General features: G+C 38.3%; 1 protein-coding gene across 10 annotated transcripts in view; it reads left to right on the top strand.

Annotated features, from left to right (window-relative positions):
- Positions 1-21,861, top strand: part of Dop1a (DOP1 leucine zipper like protein A) — a 102,650-nt gene that overhangs the window by 38,946 nt on the left and 41,843 nt on the right. For 4 of the 10 annotated variants that reach the window (XR_005488357.2, XM_017596105.3, XM_017596106.3 and 1 more), the window contains 10 exons: positions 2,396-2,494; positions 7,910-8,009; positions 8,988-9,097; positions 10,131-10,239; positions 11,329-11,449; positions 13,067-13,186; positions 14,888-15,002; positions 15,351-15,380; positions 15,966-16,199; positions 21,196-21,814. Coding sequence is in view for 9 of the 10 variants with exons in the window: in XM_017596105.3 (XP_017451594.1) it covers positions 2,396-2,494; positions 7,910-8,009; positions 8,988-9,097; positions 10,131-10,239; positions 11,329-11,449; positions 13,067-13,186; positions 14,888-15,002; positions 15,351-15,380; positions 15,966-16,199; positions 21,196-21,814 (1,657 nt within the window). In the remaining variant the exon portion in view is untranslated. Of the gene's footprint in view, positions 1-2,395; positions 2,495-7,909; positions 8,010-8,987; positions 9,098-10,130; positions 10,240-11,328; positions 11,450-13,066; positions 13,187-14,887; positions 15,003-15,350; positions 15,381-15,965; positions 16,200-19,197; positions 19,334-21,195; positions 21,815-21,861 lie in introns of those variants that run through there. The other 6 variants (XM_017596107.3, XM_006243503.5, XM_063265561.1 and 3 more) reach the window with 3 other exon arrangements.

Genomic DNA, 21,861 nt, shown 5'->3' on the forward strand with positions numbered 1-21,861 from the left:
TGATATAGCTAAATTCTGAAAAAAGAAAATAGACACTGATTATGTTCTTATATTTGAAATTGGCAACAGAAGGAAATCGATATAGGATGCTTAAACTTGGGGGCAGGGAATTCATTTTCAGAGTTCTATTTTTTGATTAATCTTATTTTCCATATTATGATATGACTGATATTTTATGTATGTGAGTACATAGTCTGTCTTCAGACACACCAGAAGAGAGCATCGGATCCCATTACAGATGGTGTGAGCCACCATGTGGTTGCTGGGAATTGAACTCAGGACCTTTGGAAGAGCAGTCAGTGCTCTTAACCGCTGAGCCATCTCTCCAGCCTCTGATATGACTGATACTTAATATACAACTTTAGTTAAAATTAGTTTATTACTTGCATTCACTAAAATTGGGCCATCTTACATGAATTTTTTAATTAAGTATTTTATTAATTTACATTCCAAATGTTACCTGCCTTTCTGTTCCCCATCCCAGAGTTCATCACCTCATCCTCCTTCCCTTTCACTCTGAGAGGGTAACCCCCTCACCCAACATCCTCTTTCCCTGTGGCATCAAGTCTCTAGAGTATTGGATGCATCCTCCCAATGAATCCGACAAGGCAGTCCTCTGCTACGTGTATGCCAGGAGCCTCAGACTAGCCCATGTATGCTCTTTGTTGGTAGTTTAGTCTCTGGAAGATCCCAGGGGTCTGGGTTGATTGGCAATATTATTCTTCCTATGGGGTTGCCGTTCCCTTCAGCTCCTTCAGTTCTTCTCTAACCCTTCCATAGGGTTCCCATACCTCAGTCCAATGGTTTGCTGTGAATATTTACATCTGTCTCAGTCAGCTGCTGCTAGAGCCTCTCAGAGGACAGCCATGCTAGGCTCCTGTCTGCAAACACAACATAGCATCAGTAATAGGGTCAGAGTTTGGTGGTCCCCCATGACATGGATCCCAAATTGGGCTGGTCTCTGGATGGCCTTTCCTTCAATCTTTGCTCCATTTTTGTCTCTGCATTTCTTTTAGACAGGAGCAATTCTGGGTCAAAAATTTTGAATGTGGGTTGGTGACCCCATCCCTACATTAGAATCCCTGTCTTTCTGCTAGAGGTGATCTCTTCAGATTCCATCGCTCCGTTGTTGGTCTTTCTGACTAAGGTCATCCCACTGAGTCCTTGGAGCTTCTCACATCCAAGGTCTCTGGGACTTTCTACAGGTTCCCCCTGTCCCCCACCCCCAGCAGCTGCATATTTCCATTCATTCTCCTGGTCCTCTGGATTTCTCTGTCTTCCCCCCCATAACTGATCCTGTCCTCCCTTTTTACCTCTGCCTCCCCTCTACTACCCAGGTCCCTCCTTCCCTCTGCCTTCCATGATTATTTTGTTCCCCCTTCTAAATGGGAATGAAGCATCATTACTTGGCCTTTCTTTTTTGTTAAACTTCTTATGGTCTCTGAGTTGTATCATGACTATTCTGTACTTTTTGGCTAATATCCACTTATCAGTGAAAACATACCATGCATGTCCTTTTGGGTCTGGGTTACCTCACTCAGGATGATATTTTCTAGTTCATCCATTTGTCTGCAAAATTTATGATGTTCTCATTTTTAATAGTTGAATAGTATTCCATTCTGTAAATGAACCTCATTTTCTGTATCCAGTCTTCAGTTGAGGGACATCTGGTTGCTTCCAGTTTCTGGCTATTACAAATAAGGGTACTATGAACATAGTGGAGCACATTTCCTTGTGTTATGGTGGGATATCTTGGGTATATGCCCAAGAGAGGTATAACTGGGTCTTCAAGTAGAACTATTTCCAATTTTCTGAGGAAGCACCAGATTGATTTCCAGAGTGGTTGTACCAATGTACGATCAGTCTCCTAACCACTACTATAAAAAAGACTCAGACAATTATAGTAACTCCAAATCACTAGATCCTTATGGTTCACTCCTTTCCTGTGGTCACATCCTTGAAAATGTTGGTCTGTTTTCTGAGTTTAGTTTCACTCCATCCAGACGGGTAATGTATCTTGAGCCATACCGTGGGTGTGGTTTATTCACAGTTTATGACACACTTGAGATTAGTATGTGTCTGTGTGTGGTGTCATTGGTATGTTGCTTTATGTTGTTTCATATGCTCTTGTTGACAAAGCGTGGTTATCCTTCCATCAGTCAGTAGGCATTTGACTTGCATCCCACTTGTTGCAAGTGTAGATAAAGCTGCCGGCCAACATTTGTACAAACATGCTGTGTAGACATGTGATGGGGCACCGGGTAAAAAGTCACTGGTACTGACACTAACATTTGTAGCACTCTGTGATTAGCATAGGAATATTTTCTCTGTCTTAGATAGATGAAAAGTTACCAGGGTAACACTTCCTAGGATGCTATCGGCTTTCTTCTTTCAGGTGGAAGCAGTAAGTACTTCAGTGCAGGACTCAAGTGTACTTGTACAGAGAAGCACCCTGGACCTCATCCTCTTCTGTTTTCCTTTCCATATGAGTCAGGTAAGAAAGCTAATGTCGTCAATGTGTAGTTGTTTTAAAGGTACTGTATTAAAATATTTTCTTTATACAGAAAACAAATTTCTTTTTTGTTAAGTAGAAATTGTGAATATTTTAAAGAGAAATACTCAACAATTTGATCAGAATATAGTAACTGAAGTCCTAAGGCCCAGGCCTTGAAGTTTGCTCACAGGTGAGGTGTCTGGCGGCACCTTATTTTGCTTTGGTGACTGCGTGCCAGAGTTTTAGGGGAGTTAGCCATTGTTTGAGAACCAAATAGTGTCTAGGCCATTTGCTACAGATTTCACTACAGATAAAATCAACTGAACCGACAAATCATTAATGAAGTGTTTCATTACTGGGACTTAATTTAATCAATCCTTAATTTAAAAGAATCTGCTGTGAAAATTAAATTTTTGCCATGCCATAGTAGTGCGTACCTTTAATTTCAGCACTCGAGAATCAAAGACAGGCAGTTCTCTGTGAGTTCCGGGACAGCTCAGTCTACAGAGGGTTCCAAGACAGTCCTGGCTGCATAAGAACTGTCTCAAAAAAATAAATTTATTTCTAAAATAGGAAAAACAGAAAGGACTTTGTCGTTTTCATAATGGCTACTAGTTGAGAGATTAGCAATTTCACATTATAACTGGCAAAAGTTTTTTTTTTACTACTTTGCTCAATTTTTTACTTCATTTAATTTGAAAAAAATAATAATTGAAGACTTTCATAGTTCATTGAGTTCATTGTTGCTGGTTGAGACACTTCCAGTTTCTATTTTGAGCCCCCCCCCCCCCACTCAAAGTATGGGCCTTTTCTGCCCTCTGGGATCTCCTATTTTCCGCATTGGGAGTAGCCAGCTGGGCCGTGGGGTGAGGGGTTTGTTTGGGGGGGGGGGTGGGGGGAGTTAGGGGTGTTGTTTTTGTTGTTTTTAATTTTGTTAAAGTCTTGTAAAAAACAAAGAATAAGTCAAAGAAATGTGTGTAACAGCCTAAACTTACTGCCTGGCACTTAGGAAGCTCATTCCTTATTGACCTCTAATACTGACCTTCTTCCTGCTGAAACGTCCCACATTAATAATCTCTCCACTGAGAAGCTCCTCCACTGCATCTGAGCTAAATCTTAGGCTTAAATTGATGAGAATTTAATTTGGAATCTCACTAGATCGGTGATTATAATGACACCTTGCCTGTACTCTCCTCTCTCCCTGTTCCCGCCGTCCAGTCTTCCCAGCCCTCCTGTGCTGTTTCCAGAGAGCAGCAGTGTGGAGCAGTCTCGCAGTGTTCATCGTTCTGTTACTATTGCAGCACTGCTCTCCCCGTTCCTTTCACGTTGTAAGGCTCCCAAGCCTGCAGAGTCATCCGTGTTCCCCACTTGATCGTATTCTTAGCAGGTGTTGGTTTTCATTGTAACTCAACAGACCCCTCATTGCCTACCTGCTCTGGACACACTGGTCGTTAACTTACGTCAGGGAAAGCTGACCTGATTATCTACTATTAAGCATTAGTTAAGATTATAGAGATCTTTAACACCTTGCAATGTGTGGTGACGTATTTCGAATGACTTCTTTCTTAGCCATACATTCAACATACAGATATGTTGGTGGCACATACCTGTAGTTCCAGCATTGAGGAACCTAAGGCAGGAGGATTGTAAACTCAATAGTGAGACCTTGTGTCCAAAAAGGAAAGAAAAAGTTATATCTTAGCTGGGAAGTAGCTAATGCATAACTTTTTCTCATCACCGTTGCCTGACATGACACACCTTAAGGGTGGTTTATTTTAGCTTACTCTTTCACAGAGTCATCGTAACAAGAAAGGCATGGCAGGAGACGGAGCAGTCTGTGCCAATGGGAACTTGCTGCAGCAACTGTGCGTTCAAAGTCCAGCTCCCGCTCACACACCTCCCCATGTCCTTCAAAGTAGACTAAGCCTGGAGCCAGGTGTTTGTGCTCTAAGCCATAGCATTTTAAAAGCAGCAACTTTTATTTTATTTTATTTTATGTCTGTGTGTGTCCACAGTACTTATATGGAGGTAAGAGGACAAGTTGCAGGATTCAGTTCTCTTTGTCAACATTTATGAAGATTATGTAGCTTATCAGGGTTGGCAGCAAGCACCTTTACCTATTACCCATCTCACCAGCCCCAAAGCATAACACTTTGTCAGTAAAAACGTTTAGGAACTTAAACCCCAGGCTTGATCCTAGTTGCCCATCATTTGTTGTGGGCCCAATCGGATCAATTTTCTTTGCACTGTTTACAACTCTAGAATTTAATGGAGATTGCACATCCTGTGCACATGCCCAGTCTGGTTAGCTGCCTGACTTAATCCATTTATGCCACACCAGCCTCTAGACCTCACCCAGGTGCTCACCTAGTCTGCTTAACCCAGAACCCACATCTGGGCATGGGTCAAGGCTTATGAGTCATTGGAACCTAGGCTGCCTGCAACATCTTCAACCCTCAGGCTGTTCATAAGTGGCACATCCTGTTTAACATCCTAGCCTGAAGTGTGGCTCTCACCCCTCCCAACTGGTCAAATGCGAAGAATAATTGATCATGAGTGCCTGACCTGAACTAATACAGACTTAACACAACCCACACCCAAAGCTTATGGGACATCATGAAAGGGGGCAGAAAGTCCCCCTAAGAGCTTGAAGGTCAAAACATCTGCTTCAAGACTGTGTCTTCTAAATATGACACCAAGCTGTGCCCTACATTCTAACAACATGCTTGCCTAAGCAAGACTCGAACTATAACAACTCCTGTTGACATGTCAACATGGATGTTGGGAATCTCACAAAGCCCTACTACTAGATGAAGAGTGCAGGCAATTAATGACTGCTGAGAGAGAGGTCGTAGCATCATTTTTCTCCAGGAATGATTCCCCCAGTTGCTTTCTCTGTACTGAGTCGTCAGCCCTAAAAATGTATATACTCACAACAACACTAAGTGGACTCAAAAGGTTGTATTTATGTATTTATAACAACTAATGATAAAGAAGGTATGAGTTGGAAAAGGAGGTGGGACATGGGAGGACTTCTAGGAAGGGGAAACAGATGTAATACAGCTTCATATATGTGAAACTTAAAAAATTTTGACACTGCAAAGTTTTTAGCCCAGTGTCTGGAAGCAGTGTTAACTCCAACATACACAGTCATTCATAATTTAATTTTCTCTTGGAATTGCCAATATTATTTATAGCAATATTGTTTCTGTTTAAATGAATGACTACTAAATGTCAAAATCTAAAAGATCATATTTAATATTAGGTATTACCCAAGGTATATAAAAAACACAGCAAAAGTTATACTCAGTTCTTTAAAAGCTGTTCATTATAAACTAAGAAAACTATCCTATATTTGTGTAAAAATATAAAAATAGTATACAAAAATACTAAAATTTGTGGACTGAAAATTGTACCTCGAATAACAAGCTCAAATTTCAATAACTTTGTTTTAAAAGAACTGTGAAGCTGGCCAGCTTTCCTTCCTATTTTCCTCTTTGTCCATGTACTGGAATTGAGTCCAAGATTTCTTGCAAGCTCATCTACCACTGAGCTATACCATCAACTTATTTTCTTTTGTTGTTGGTGTTTTTATTTTCCTCCAAGAACATGGCAGCAAAAATTGAAAAGATTATAAGTATAATAGATGCCTTACTCAGCTGCTTGGCATACAGATATTCCAGTGGCTTAACTTGCTTCTGACTTTTTGGGAAGTGTAAACCCAGCAAAAGAAAAAGGAAATACATCTTGATAGTCTTATGGTGTTTTCTTTGTTACGTAACTAGTTTCCACCCTGTGGGCCTCCTGAAATACCTAGGCATCACACTTGACACATTTTCTAGCTTACTGACAGTGTCTATAAAGAATAGGCATAGTGTGTCACTTGTGGATGCCCTGTCCTATGATACTGCAGCTATTGCTAATTCTGATGATGGCTCCCTTTCCTTATCAGGAAGGCTGTATAGAGAAGCCTTGCTGTGACTAAGGAAAGTTCAGCTCCACTTCCAGATGAGGCACTACACAAGCATTTTCATTTGACAGTGCTTCAGCACCTTAAGAGGCATAGATCATTTTTGTTGTTGTTTTCATTTTTTAGTAGTTCTTTGAGATTTTCACACTGTGTATTTTAATCATATTAATGCCCTCAACTCCTCCCAGATCTACCCCTAGTCCCAACCCACCCAACTTTGTGTCAGTTCAGTTGTATTTGTGCTGCACATATACTCCTGATGTGTTGCCTTGCACTGGAGTGGGGTTGACCTATGAAGCCATCCCTTAAAAGAAGCTGACTCTGCTTTCCCAGAAGTTCAGTTTGCAACAGCTGCAACATGGAGAGGGGAGCTGGGTCCAGAGCCCATCCCTAGATCTGAAGCTGCTGACCATTCATAGCTGTCAGGTCCCTTTGTATACAATGGTTTTACATTGATCAGTTTCCAGGATTTGATTTTAAAATTCCAAAATTCTATATTTAAGTGATCACCTAGTGGTGTTCTTTTAAAATTTGTATTTAGTGCGTGCATGTATGCATGCACACTCACTCTTCAGTTGCACGTGTGGAGATCAGAAGACAATTTTTAGGAGTAGGTTCTTCTCCTTCACCCCAGAATTGTAGGCTTGAACTCGAGTCATCAGGTTTGCATGATGAGTGTTTTAACTCACTAAGACCCCAAGTATTATTTTTAAAGTTAATAACAGATTTAGCTACTTCCCATCTTTTTTTAACTTTACATCTTTTGGTTGAAATAGGGTCTTTAATCATTTTTAAACATCAAATTTAAGCTAGAGGAAAAAAATCTGAAGGAAAAAATTAAAGTTATTGATTTGAACAAAAGTACTCTATTTGATTTTATTTATTTGTGCTTTTTTTCCCATGTTTTGAAATACTACAAGTAGAATTTTTTTAAAAAAGAAAAGACACTGAATTGATGCAAACAGCATAGTGAAGCCTTTAGAGCCCAGCAACACTGCTGAATGGCTAAGGCAGATGACCTCCTACTCTCTGTCCTCTTTATCCTCCTCCTTTTGTCAGATTTTACTGTTGGTGGCGAGTTAAAAAAAAAAAAAAAAAAAAAAAAAAAACTTCAAACATGGTGCTAAAGTAAGTGCTGTAGTTTCAGCTATAAAGCTAAAGTAGAAGACAGGCAGGCAGAAAGAGCAGAAGGTCCAAGAGGAAGAAGCTCAGAGCCGTCCTTTCTTGCGTAGGGAGCTTGGGCCCACACTTGCTTTTTGAGACTATCCAGAAAGAAACTAAGTCTGTTACCTTTCTTCCTGTTTCCTTGAGTGTAAATTAGAAATAATAGCTCCTAAACTTGAAAGTTTAGACAAAGCAATGTTATATAACAACACTGATGTTTAGAGCAGACTTCATGGCATTCTTTGAGTAAAAGCCTAAGTGTAACACTTTATTCTTTTCAGGCCACTCGGCCAGACATGATCAGGATCTTGTCAGCAGCCCTTCATGTAGTACTAAGGAGGGATATGTCCTTGAACCGAAGACTTTATGCATGGCTTCTTGGTAGGTAATTAATGAGTATGCTTATAATAGACAAAAAATAAAAATAAAAAGAGATTTTCTGTGTATAATCTCAAATTGTATGAAGAAACTAAACATTTATGTATAAATGAACAATAAAAACTAAAAATTACACCAGAAAGGCGGCTCTGTGCTTAAGAGCGTCTGCTACTCTTCCAAAGTGCCAGGGTTTGGTTGCCAGCACCTGCACCAGGTCGCTCAGCATCACCTACAACTCGAGCTCCAAGGGCTCCATGCCTCCTCCTGGCCTACAGGACACGTGCGCGCGCGCACACACACACACACACACACACAAGATGACGATGACAGTGGTGATGATGATAATGGTGGTAGCCAACCCAGGTGGAGGGACTACTAATGATGAAATTTTTGAGCAAGTTTCTTAAGCCTGTTAAATGAACCAGCTATTTTAATCCATAAAGTCATGTTCACTTTAACAAGATTTTTTTCCTCTTATAAATTTCTATGATTATACTTAATGTCAGTTTATTAAAAAGAATAATAATCAAAATTATGACAAAATTCCAAAACTTGAAAGTCACCAATGAATCATAAGTAAGTCCCACTGTCTCACAGTGAAACCAGAATGCGACACTACACACTTAGGCCACAGAGCATTACATGCGCGTCATCTTCAGCCTTTGTACAAGTCGTTTGCCTGTCCTCACAGCCTCTTACTAGAGTGAAGGGACACTTGATACATTACCTTGGATGTTGTAAATTGTCAGTTTTGTCACTGTAAGATTTGGGGTAAAATAAGAAGCTAATTTTGGAAGGATACTATTAGACTCATCTATTGAACTCATTTATTAAACTATCTAAAATGGTCTCTCTTGCTGACAATGAATGGGCTACTAATTGGGTAAGTGTTTGGTGCTGTTTTTGAGATATTTTAGCATTTAGTGAACAACACTGTTAAGGCTTCCATTTTAATTACTTCTGTGATTTATTCCCATGGAGGTTTTGATAACAACGGTGCTATCATAGGACCCAGGAGCACACGGCACAGTAATCCGGAAGAACATGCCACTTACTATTTTACAACCTTTTCAAAAGAACTGTTAGTCCAGGTAACAGCTCCTTTCATCATTCTTTGCTTACCTCCCATTGAAAAAGCCTAAGACAAAGTTCTTTTTTAACTGAGTTCATAATTAAAGAAGTCGAGACTCAAAAACATCCAAAGAATGACTGTAATACACGTACAGCTACTGCAAAATGGTGATCATGGCTGGACTCCATAAGAGGGCCGCTTTTACCTGTCTGCCCTGTGAAAGTTGGGTCTTCAAAGATTGCCTGGGACCTAAATTTCCTATGAAACCTCAGGTGGTTAGGCTTTTGCAGGCTAGATATGGTAAGACTGCAACTCACATAGAAATATTAAAATCATCTATTTATTTCCTAATATATTTATTTAGGATGCCTCAAAATATTCTAAAAATGATTGCTCAAGCATTTTTCTTTATTTAGGTATTTGATTTTGAACAAGATCTTGCTGTGTAGCACAGTTGACCTTGAACTCATGACCTACCTGCTTCAGCTTCTAAAGTGCTGAGATTACGAGTGTGCACCAAGTGCAGCTTGGAGCATTTTTAAATGAAGGAAATTGTACATTGAAATTTAAGTAACTAGGAAGATCATTACATAGCAGATCCCTTGGTGAGAAGATGGCATAATTGAAATTTATGTCCAAAACAGAAATGTCCACCATCTAGAGGGACAACACTCAAATTCTCAATGTACTTCTCTTCACTTTCCTTTTTTTTCCAGTGAAAATTCCTGATCCAGATTAATGGTAAACACTTGTAGCCCCAGCACTCTGAGGACTGAAGCAGGAGGATGGCGGGTTTGTTATCAGTCCAGTCTTTATAGTGAGGCCTTACTTATCTCAAGAATAAATAACAGACTAATAGTGAAAATAATTGAAGCGCTGTGCTTTGTCTTAATAGATGAGCTTGGTATCTTTCTTCCTGGCACAGAAAGAGGACATCAATCAGAATAGCACAGAGCATGTGAATCTGCATTTCATATGGATATAGTTAAAAATTGTTTTTATTCAAAGTATTGCTAGTTTCTAAATCACTAGTATGCTTTTCTTTTTTTAAGGCCATGGTGGGAATCTTACAAGTGAATGGATTTGGAGAAGAAAGCACTCTCATGCAGGATCTAAAACCTTTTCGTATTTTAATCAGTTTATTGGACAAACCTGAACTAGGTAATATTTGCTGCTGTCCCAAAACATGAGGTGACATACCCTTTTGTATTGTTTCATGATAAAAGTAAGTTGAAGACATTGGAAAAGTTGCTCTATTTTGAAATGTGTTTCAAATATGGATTCTTAACAATTTCTTAACTGATATTACAGGTGTGTGACTGCCCTTATGTCAGCAGAAGACCTATGCTTTACACTGTGTTAGGCAACAAAGTCATTTTTTAAAATATGTCATCTCAGACTCTTAATCATTATTCTCTGAAATGGAGACATTTTTTATCTATTGTAATTGACTTATACAGTGTGAGAACTGGAACAGAAATATGTGTCATATATTATTTCCTCCATAGTCTTCTTGTTGCTGTTCTGTACCTTCCTTCATTATATGTATATTATATATCAGATTTACTAGAGAATTAACTGTAGTGTTTAACATAAATTAAGAAAAACATTTTTGCATTTTGCTATTATAAATTATGTAAAATTTCTAATTATTAAAGTGTTTTGACATGTATGCTATAAATCAACTCTTAAAAGTGAAAATTTTCAGTATGAAAGCAGCAAGTGTGAAAGAACTTCAGCAGGGTCATTTTTTAGGGATTCTGTGACTGTGATGAAGCTGAGAGGGTTTTTTAAAGAGTAGGAGGAACTGTGACACAGACAGACTTATCCTTCTGAGTTCGAGACTGACTTAGCAACAGCACTGGTGTGGAAGTCATCCTTCCAGATGCACAGTGCATCTTGGAGATTTCTCCAAGTTGTCTGGACTGTCCTGTGAGCCTGGTGTTGTTCTCGTTTGGGATGAGTAAACTAAGACTCAGAAACTAAAGAGCCTGTCAAAAGTCACAAAGACTGAACTAAATCAATTTCCTGATCTTGTCACGTCTATTAATGTGACCCTTTACTGTAAATAGACATTTACCCCATTATGCACTATATTAGACCATGTTTTAAAACACACTGTTCAGCATAGCTTCTAGGGGGAAAGAGTACTTTCTTCAAAGCATGCTTCAATTGGATCATTCTTCAGGTCATCGTGAATTGCTAGTCTTACATTAATTCTGCCTATACTTTGCTGTATATTAATTTTAGGACCTGTAATTCTAGAAGATGTTCTGATTGAGGTGTTTAGAACTCTGTATTCTCAGTGCAAAGCAGAACTGGATCTTCAGATGGAGCCACCCTTCAGCAAGGACCGTGCTCAGCTAAGCAGGTAGAGGACTAAAAACTAAGCAAGGCCTAAAGATGGCCCCATTTATTAGTACTTATGAAATGGACTCTACTACATGAATTCATATAATGACATTAGTTATGGCTAGGGATTTTACTCAAGTTTATGTTATGATAAATAAAATTATCACTTTTGTAGTATGAAGTATCATAATTAATTGTACTCATTCAAAAAGGTAGTTTAAACAAGACAGTAATCATTATTTGATTACTTGATTGATTCTTAATTGAACCAGTTCTGGAAATTAATGTTGCATAGTTGGGCTGACAAGATGGCTGAGAGGTTCAAGAAAGACACTTGGCTCCAAGCCAGATTCTTGAGTTCTATCCACTGGATTCATGTGGTAGAGAAGCAAAACCATTCCTCTAACCTCCACGTGTTCATTACGCCATGCACTTGTCATACACACACAGAATAAATGAGCACATGTACAAGCTAAGCAGGAAAAACTGTCAGTAGTTACTGTGAAAATAATAGCCCCAGAGAATTTAATTTAAACTCATGGGAGGCTGACACATGTCAGTTAATAAGACTTGGACTTGCTGACAAAGTCTTTTCCTGTTTTTCTGTGTTAGGTGGATCACTTTTCTAAAATTACTGCTGCTGTAATAGGACAAAGGCTCCAAGACTACAGTTGTTTTTTGATTTTGGTTTTGGTTTGGTTTGTTTGCCTTTCATTATTGACTCTTTGGTGGTAATTGGGTAATACCCTTAACTTGCCTGAAGCATACTTTTATATGTATGTAAAACATATACACAAGATTTCTGATGCTATAGCTCTCACATCTTTGTTAGAAAAGTTGCTGTACTCTGTACTTGAGAATTTGTATTATCTTAGGGAGTGTATTAGTTCTGTTTGTTCCTCCCTGACAGCTGTACTGACAGTGTCTGGTTATAGAAAGGACAGGAGAGAAATAGAGAAGGGATAGACCGAAGGGGACCCATGTGAAGCAATGCCATTTGTTCCTGGGAACTTCTGTAATGAGCAGTTTACAGGGACCGTGCTTTATATGTTCTCTTTTCTTGCTGTTGCTCAGATGGGACCTGGAGAGGAACCACTGAGCTACATACCCAGCACCTTACTGGTTTTCAAGCTAAATTTTATCATTTGAATAGTCATAATTTATCCTTTGAAGAAAACCCTGACTAGCGTAGAAAAGTCAGCAAGATCCCATAGCAGGAAGGCTACTGAAAGCACATCACAATTCAGTGTGTATGTGCCAACAGAAACAAAAAATATTGATGCTAAATTAACAGCTGCACACTTAAGATTCTCAAGCACAACTGTCTTACAGAGGACAGCAGCATGTCTCCAAAGAGGAAGAGGGAACCTGCCTTTCCTGGTCTCTTGTGGGTTACTATGTAGAGAATCTGTTAAACAGATTCTGATTATCATTCTTGTGAATTTTGCAAACTCAAGTTCTGAAAAGTAGTTCTACGTAACATGACAGAGTGAAACTGGATAATGTCACCATTGCCTCCAACCTGGCAGTATTCTAGCAGCTGTGTAGTAATGTGAACCGCCCCAATAACACTACACTCAGTTTTGAAAAATACATTAATAATATTTCTACTTGTTCGGTTTCTTTTCTTTTTTAGTAAATTAAGGGAAAACAAGAAAACAGCTGAGCTGATTAAAACTGCGAATCTTCTTTTTAATTCCTTTGAACCTTATTATATGTGGGATTACATTGCACGCTGGTTCGAAGAATGCTGTCGGTAGGTTAACTGCTTCATGTATTACAGTGTAGTAACATCTAAAGCTAATGTTCAGTTTTTTAAAATGTTCTTTATACATTTTACTCCTGCTGAAAACTGTTACATACCCATAATTTAAACTTACCTTGTCAATCTAGGAGATAGATAGATAGATAGATAGATAGATAGATAGATAGATAGATAGATAGATAGATAGAGATAAAGATAATATCTCCATGTATGGTCATATATGTTCACATTACAAAAGAGCTTAGAGGTGATTATTCATGTAGCAGTGAGATGAAAACGTTCATTTTTCTGGCCTGCAGCAGCCCCTCTGTCCTTGGCTGGAGAAGAAAGCAGCTTGCATCAACACACTTTCCAGAAGTTTTCATACTGAGTAATAGAACTGCTGTGTGGTTCCACAGACTTAGAAGCATCCCACATTGTCACTGATGAGCAATAATAAATACTTTATACCTTAAAATAGAAAGCTCAACACGGTCTAAATCCCTAGGATACTAGTGGGGAAGAGTGAAGTCTATTCCAACTCTCAGCCCAGTCCTCTTGCAACCTAATTAAGTTCTAAAGCATGGGGAACATGGAGTCAAAAAGTAAGCATGTCCAATCTTGAGTCTAGAAGCATTTAGGACTGTAGATGTATGAACTCCTTTAATTATTCAGAGATTTACTTTCTTGTCTAGTTGGCAGAGGTTGAGGACCCAATGGAAAAGCATTGTGCTAGGCATATTAGATAGTCCCTGACCTCAGGGACTTTATAGTAGAACAGATAAGATACATATGTGTCTGCCCCAGGAATAAATTAAAAATTGAAAATGCCTCATAGGTTAAAGTATAAGGATGGAGGAATTTATGAGTATCTTTCCCACCTTGCTATACTCTGTATCTTCTATACATATGTCCACCCTTCTGTATTAAGTATTCTGTATTCACCATACACGCCCATGCTTTTTCAGCTAACATGAACTATGTCTTGAACATTAACTTCCTTCTGTGCTGCTTAGCCTTCGCTGTGCTATTCTTTATGTATCTACCCTGCCTCCTTTGCTCTTCTGAATGGTCCTGTAGAGGGGCCACTCACCTCACAGTAGCCTTCACTCCCTCAAACTACTCCACAGAATCAGCTATACCCATACTATCCATTGATTTTATTTAATTTTCTACCTCTTTATGTTTCTTACTGGTCAAAGATTATATAATTGTATCCTGAGACTACAGGGCAATGTTTGGTCAAATATTATTAATATGGGTTAATATCAGTGTTTCTTGGGTCTCATCTTGGATCAGAAGAAACTTCTTGTAAAACATGATGTTTAGTCTCAGACCTTGAAAAAGAATTATATTCCAGATATGAGGAGCATACATTGGTATAACAACTATCTAGCAGAGCACACTATAATCCAAGTGTCTCCGTTTAGAAATCAATAAAGCATCAATTTCTACAAGGCGACACATCTACGGTGACACAGTGCAGATCTCAACAAGTGTGTTACATTCAGAACACTTGGAATCATGGGGTGAAAGTATAGGAACCTCATTTTGAGAATTTTCCATGGAAGCAATATGGCGGTGTCCTGGAGCAGCGAGAATGAATATCACTGTGTGTCCCAGTCTTGACTTGAGCCTTGTTAGGGGATGTACTGACATGTTTTCCTATCATATGACAGTGTGTTGATAAAGTCATTTTTTTTTCTGTTTTAGGAGGACACTGCACGCCAGACTTGAGGTTGGACCTGGAGACAGTAGTGATGCATCTGAGTTCCAACTGACTACTTTCTGCTCACTGGTGGACTTTTTGTTGGATATAGTCTCCTTGGTAAGACTGTCTTGTTAAAAAAAAAAAAAGCAAAAGAATTTTAAGAGCATAGATTATATATTTCATGATGAACAGAAATCTCATCTACAGATAAATTCCATCTTTAAAACTAAGTTTTTTCTTAGGAATAGCTTTTTCCATAACATTTTCTAAATATTTTTCTCTTCTTAGCATGTATATATAAAATACATAGAATCTACTTTCTAATTGCATGTTGTAAAAATCTAATGTTTAGTGTGTGGAATTCTAATGCTGCATTTGTTAACAATTCTTTCTATTACGTGAAGACTATTGGAAATGTTTGCCCTGTGTTTTCTCTCCTCAACTCTTTGCTTTCTCATTTTGAAGCCTACTAGAAGTATGAGGGTGCTGTGTCAGGTATGGCATTTAGCCTGTTTATATTTTGACTGATTTTATTCACATTCATTAGAATCTCAGTAATATAGCACATAAAACTAGGGTATTCAATTATATATGCTTGATGTATTTGGATTGAGAATTTGTGGGTGGGGGGCGGGGTGAATGTGATGACCTGTGCCTGCGGAGGCTGGAGGTCAACATTGGGTGTGTCTTTCTGAATCACTCTCCACTTTATTTTTTAAGACAGGGTCCCTGAGTTTGCCAGTTAAACTAAAGTGGTTGATTATTGCCCTTCAGTCTGCCTGTCTCCCTGTCCCCTAGCACTGGGATCACAGGTGTGCATCACCTCACCTGGATACAATGTGGGTGCTCGGATCCAAACTCAGTCTTAATGCTTGCATAGCAAGTACTTTACACACTGAGCCAGCTCTGCAGACCTAGGAATAGAGATTTTAAATCATCAGTATTAAAATGCCAGTGAACTCTTTTAGTTAAAAGCATGATACCTATAAAACATGAGCAAAAATATAGCCTTGTATAGATTAAAATAGCTCTGACTTTTATATCCTACATTAATTTTTTTCAACATGCTTTTATTTTCAGGAGACTTATATTGAAATCCAGACAGAACACTTGCCCCAGTTACTACTCAGGATGATTTCTGCCTTGACAAGCCATCTCCAGACATTGCGCTTGTCTGAGCTCACAGATTCTCTGAGGCTCTGCTCAAAGATCCTTAGCAAGGTTCAGCCCCCACTGTTATCTGCTGGCACTGGAGGTGTGGTACAGTTTCCAAGTGGGCAGAACAGTGCAGTCAAGGAGTGGGAAGACAAAAAGGTAATTTCAGCAGAGTTCTTGCTATCAGATCGGTTTAGGGCAGAACATTTTTGAGTTAAGTCATTTGAATATCAGTGAATCTTTCTAAAATCAAAGTGGTTGTGGTCATTGTATAGTTTGACTGTCTATGTTAGTGCTTTGTGGTAGAAATAAAATACATGTGACACCTAATTTTAGAAATTTAAAGATTTCCAATTGTCACACTGAAAGGAATATGTGACATTGTTTTACTTAGCCTACTATAACAAATGTATTGTCATTTCACTATGTAATATATATAAAATTGATGTCAGGAAAACGAGTATGATCCTTTACTTTTTGTCCTGTCTTCAAAATATACTGAACATTTTATTTTTAGAACATCTTTTTACAACTAGCGAATTTTTATCAGGAATTCTTGATCTGTATTGATATATAAAATTTATATATGAAAATTTGCAGTCATATCCAAATTGTCCCAAACATGCTTTGTTTAGTAATAGCTATGTATTCTTTTTATTTTAATTTTGAAATTTTAGTGCCTAAGCCACATTAGCTCCATCCAGTAAATACATAGTATCCAATAAGTATCCAATAAATACATAGACATTACCTGTTTGTTTAAGAAGCCTATGTATAAATTTTATTGATTCTTTCATTACAACAAAAATTTGGCATGATTTTCTTGAAATTTAGAACCTTGTTTTATTTTCAAGTACTCATGTGCTCAATATTCTCTTTAAAATTTAGTAAAATTAAACCATATATAAACACATATCTGTAATATCTAAGCTTGTAATATATAATTTTAATGTCTTGTACCATTGACATACTTTAATACCAATGAAATTCTTATAGAAAAATCAGTGATTTAACTCTTTTTAGACTTATATTAAAATCTCTATCTAGCAAGGGCCAGAAGATAACTCAGTGAGTAAAAGCATTTGCTGTCAAGCCTGATGCCCTGAGTTAAATCCTCAGACCCACATGGAAAAGGGAAGAACTGAGTCCCAGGCTTTGTGCTGTGACCTCCGCACACACACCACACAAGCGCACACACCACACAAGCGCACACACCACACAAGCGCACACACTCACACAAGCGCACACACTCACACACGCATACATACACAAGCATACATGCTCACACAAACGTACATACACAGTAAATAACTGTAAAAGTTAAAAACTAGAGCTAGTAAAGTATGAACAAAGATATTCACTTGAGTTACATGTTAATTGCATTAAATTAAACGTGCATAGTCACATTGTCCTATGTAAATATAAGTATTTGAAAATTCCTGAAGAATCAGGTCTTTTTATTTATAATTGTGTGGCTGTATGATTGCCTCTTTTCTTCAGATAACCAATTTTTCTTCCCTGCAAAATAAACCTTGAGGTATGTACAACCTTCTCACCAGCTGTTAATCCCGAAACACTTTTCTCATTCTTTACAAATGTATTCTTGATGATGCAGTGAAAGTAGGAAGTTTTGCTAAGTTTAAGTATACTGGGATTATACTACATAAACTGAAAGCATTTTTCTAATGCCTTCCAGCCTGTCACCTACTTATATTCTGTCTCTATGTGTAGGAAAGTTCTTTTGTTGTTGTCCTTACATTGTGCTCTAAGAGTTTTCTTAGGAATAAAACTAAAAGGCATTGAATTAATGTTGCAGCTGAATAAGATTTATGGGAATTGTACAAGACACGCCATTTTTTTTCAGTAACATGTTCAATATGTGAACCTTTATTGAAGGTCTGAAGACCTTTTCTGATGATCATTAGGTGAGACAGATGCATCTGTGTTCAGCTAAATGCAACACAATAAATAAAACAGTCTAAATGATAACAACTTCTTACCGTGACTAGGACTCCCATATCCATCCATCTTTCCATCCATCCTCCCTTCCTCTTTCATGCTCCCAGCATGGATTTTGTCCCCTCAAGTACAGTGATCAAACCTTGGACCTATGAAAACTGACAGTGTTTCAGGCTGAGGCTATTTCTATATTCCACTCTCTTTGACATGTATGTGAAGAGCTGCTCCTTTTAACAGTTGTGAGCCGTTTGGCCCCATGGCACTTGGTACTTTTTATAATATTTTATTGGGTGACTACTCAAATGCCCAAAATACCCTTTCTTTTTTTAGAAAGAAATTTATCATAAAGTAATTATATTGCCATGTAATGTAGCCTAAACTATAACTATAATGCACGTATGCAAGTTTTAATTGAATTCATAGATTAAATTTTATTACTTTAGTGTCTTCCTTTGTATTAATACAAAAATAAGTTTAAGGGAATAAGCTAATGATGGTTTTATTATCTGAATAAGTATTTTTCTGCAAAAAGTACATCATTTTAGATGGTGAATTGTCTTTCAAAAGAAATAGGAAATAAGCCTAAATTTGATAATACAATTTGATAAGCAAATAAGTTCAATTGCTAGCTTCTAGACTTTGACACTGTAATATGAGAAGATGTTCTGTACATAGTAATTCCGTGGTCAGTAGAAAATCACCCTCTCCAGGCTCCTCGGATAACTACTTAGCTTTTCTGCTGCAACCTTGGGCAAGTTTATTTTAACCTCCCTGAACTTCAGTTGTCTGTCTTTAAAACATAGACTTTGTTCATTCAATAGCTTTTAGGAACTGCCTTACAGTCTCTACTTCTCACCCCTTTCCTTCAAGCTAAGAGACACATTAAACAAGTGATTACACATTTCATTACAATTGAATTAATATGTATAATTAGTAATGTAGGGACAAATTGGGGGTAGGAATGTAGGATGAAGAGGAGAGTGACTTGGCCTAGCTGGGAGTCAGTGACTTTCTTGAGGCAGAAATATCTGAGTGGAGCCTAGAGTTGTTGGGGTGGAGAAGCACGTGACAGGAAAGAATGTTGGCAAAGGCCTAAGGCAAACAGAGCTGCATGCACTTGATGATGCAGTTATGCAAGGCAGGGGCCAGGTTAACAGAGCCTTGTCTGCTATACTAAGGCTTTTATTCTTTGTCTTAGGCGCAATGGGAAGACAAAGAAGGGGAAAAGGCAAGTGCCAAAATAAGATACATGTTTTAGAAACTTACTCTGGCTGCACTGTGGAGTATGGATCTGAGAAACAAACATGGATGTGGGGAGACCTGCAGTAGTGCAGGTGAGAGGCCAACAGGGTGTGGGTAAATGAAGAAGGACATTAGGAACACAATTTAGAAGACACTGTAGTAAGATAGGTAAGGAAAATCAGATCATGAACACTGTGTGCTTGCAGAGCTCTAAGTACTGTGCCTTTGTATTCTACTATGTAATTCTTAAACCAACTGTAAAACTTAGGAATTTTTGGTACAGTAGTCCTTTTTATAAACTCTCATTTCCATAATTTCAGTTGCCCATGAGTAGTCAATGGTGGACCTAGTGTTTTACAAGGAAAATTCTAACAATAATTTGTAAGTCCTAAATTGTGTGCAGCTATTCCTTATAGCATACTGAAATCTTGCGTTGTCCTATTCAGCATGTAAAGCATCTTTACCTAGGTGATCTGATACCTATCCATCTCCTTTTCTTGGTTATCAAATGGACTCCTTCTGTGTGCTTGCTGAAGCCACCCTTATGAAATAGCTATGTTAATACTACACCAAAGTGCCCACACCATCCATCTCATTTCACATCACACTGTCACATCATCCTAAGAAAGATGATTGTGCTACAATAAGTTGTTTTGCGAGAGTCCATATCCATGTTAGTCTTATTCTGATGTAGAATCATTGTATATGACTACTGTTGTTAATCTCTTCTGTGTCTTATCATGGGTCTGTATGTATAGGAAAAAGTCAGTTATGACGTTTTCAGTACTAACCACAGTTTTAGGCACCTACTAGGATTCTTAGGATATTTCCCTTGCAGATAAGGGGGCAATGCTGTGTACAAATTAGGAAATTTGAAGACTACCAAGTTCATGGTACAGACCTAGCTAACTTAAAGCTCACACCCTTAGCCACCAGACGGATGTGTGGATATAAGGCAAGTTGAAAAGGGAGGAGTTGAGAAATACCAACAGTGACTTTAGGCTTCCATCTTCTTGGTTTTAACGAATTGTGGTATTATTCACAAAAACAGGAAACACAGGGCCAAGCCTTTCTTTAAGTAGAAGAGTGTTTATTTAGTTGATATATTAATAAGAAAACATTTTATGATCTTACTCAGATCATCCTCTATCACAGTAACCAAGCATGATATGCATAACTTAAACAAAACCAGACAATATTTAATTCCACCTCTATTCCACAAATGGTTGTCTGTATTACTGTTATCTCATTCTAGATTCTAATCTGTTCCCACTGGTCCTTCTGCCTAACCTATAATCCAAACATGGTATGAGCCGAGTAACTGTTCACAAAAGAAACGTAGGTGTACGGGAATACAATAGTGTATCATACTTCAACAGAGATTCTCATTCATCTGGTCCCAAACATGTCTTCTGTTAGATTTTATTTCTAATACTTAAAATGTAAGATTTTTAATCTTGTATTCTTCATTCTTTACATTGTTTAGACATTAAGGAAGATTCTTTCATGAAGAAGATGCAATAGTTATTTGAAACAAGGATATAGATCCTAAACATCTATGCATATATGTATTTTTACTTCAGAAACCTAACAAGTATGGTGACACACGCCTCTACTGATACTTAGAGACAGGAGAGTGTTAGTTAGAATTGAGCCTGGGTAAGCGAGAAGACCTTATCTGAAAAGTCAAGTCATTAAATAAAGCCAGCCTTATTTTATTATAGAGTGAATGATAAGTACTTGGTGGATGAGTTTATCTGAATATATTCATTGGAACCTATTTCTGTTTGCTATTGATTATCAGCAAAATATTAGTCAATTTAGGAACTCCTTTGATCCAGTATAAAGTTGAGCTATATGTAAGGAGTCTACAACTGTCTCTGAAAAGATCACCCTTTCTAGTTCCTAGTATCTATGTTCCTACTCAGCCATTTGCTTTGTTTAAAATCATCAGGTATCATCAGTTTCTATGGAAAATCCTACTGAAGTATTTGAAGATGGGGAAAATCCACCAAGTAGTCGATCATCAGAAAGTGGTTTCACTGAGTTTATACAGTATCAAGCAGAACGGACTGATGACCTTGACAGAGAGCTGAACGGGCAGGGGACAGCCACCATCCCAATTGGCAGCACATCTTCAGAGACAGAAACAGCATCCACAGTGGGTTCTGAAGAAACCGTCATCCAGCCACCTTCCACCCTCACTCAGGGGGCAGCAGGCCGAACGGGGAAGGCAGTACAGAAGACTGCAATGCAATGCTGCTTGGAGTATGTCCAGCAGTTTCTTTCCAGACTCATCCACCTCTACATCCTTCACAGTGACTCCTTTCCTCAAGCTTCGGCTGCAGACCATCAGAGCGATCTCAGTCGAATACAAAGAGACACTTCAAAATGGGACAGGGATTCCCAAGGGGATGCAAAAGAAAGAAACATACACACACCAAAAACATCCAAAGAATACCTTTCTGCCTTCCTTGCTGCCTGTCAGCTCTTCTTAGAGTGCTCAAGTTTCCCAGTCTACATTGCAGAGGGAAACCATACATCAGAGTCACATTCTGAGAAACCTGACACTGGTAGTTTTCTCTGCTATTTATATTTCAGTATTTTATGCAGCATGTGT

This window comes from Rattus norvegicus, chromosome 8 (genome assembly GCF_036323735.1).
Source record: "Rattus norvegicus strain BN/NHsdMcwi chromosome 8, GRCr8, whole genome shotgun sequence".
In the NCBI taxonomy this organism is placed as follows: domain Eukaryota; kingdom Metazoa; phylum Chordata; class Mammalia; order Rodentia; family Muridae; genus Rattus; species Rattus norvegicus.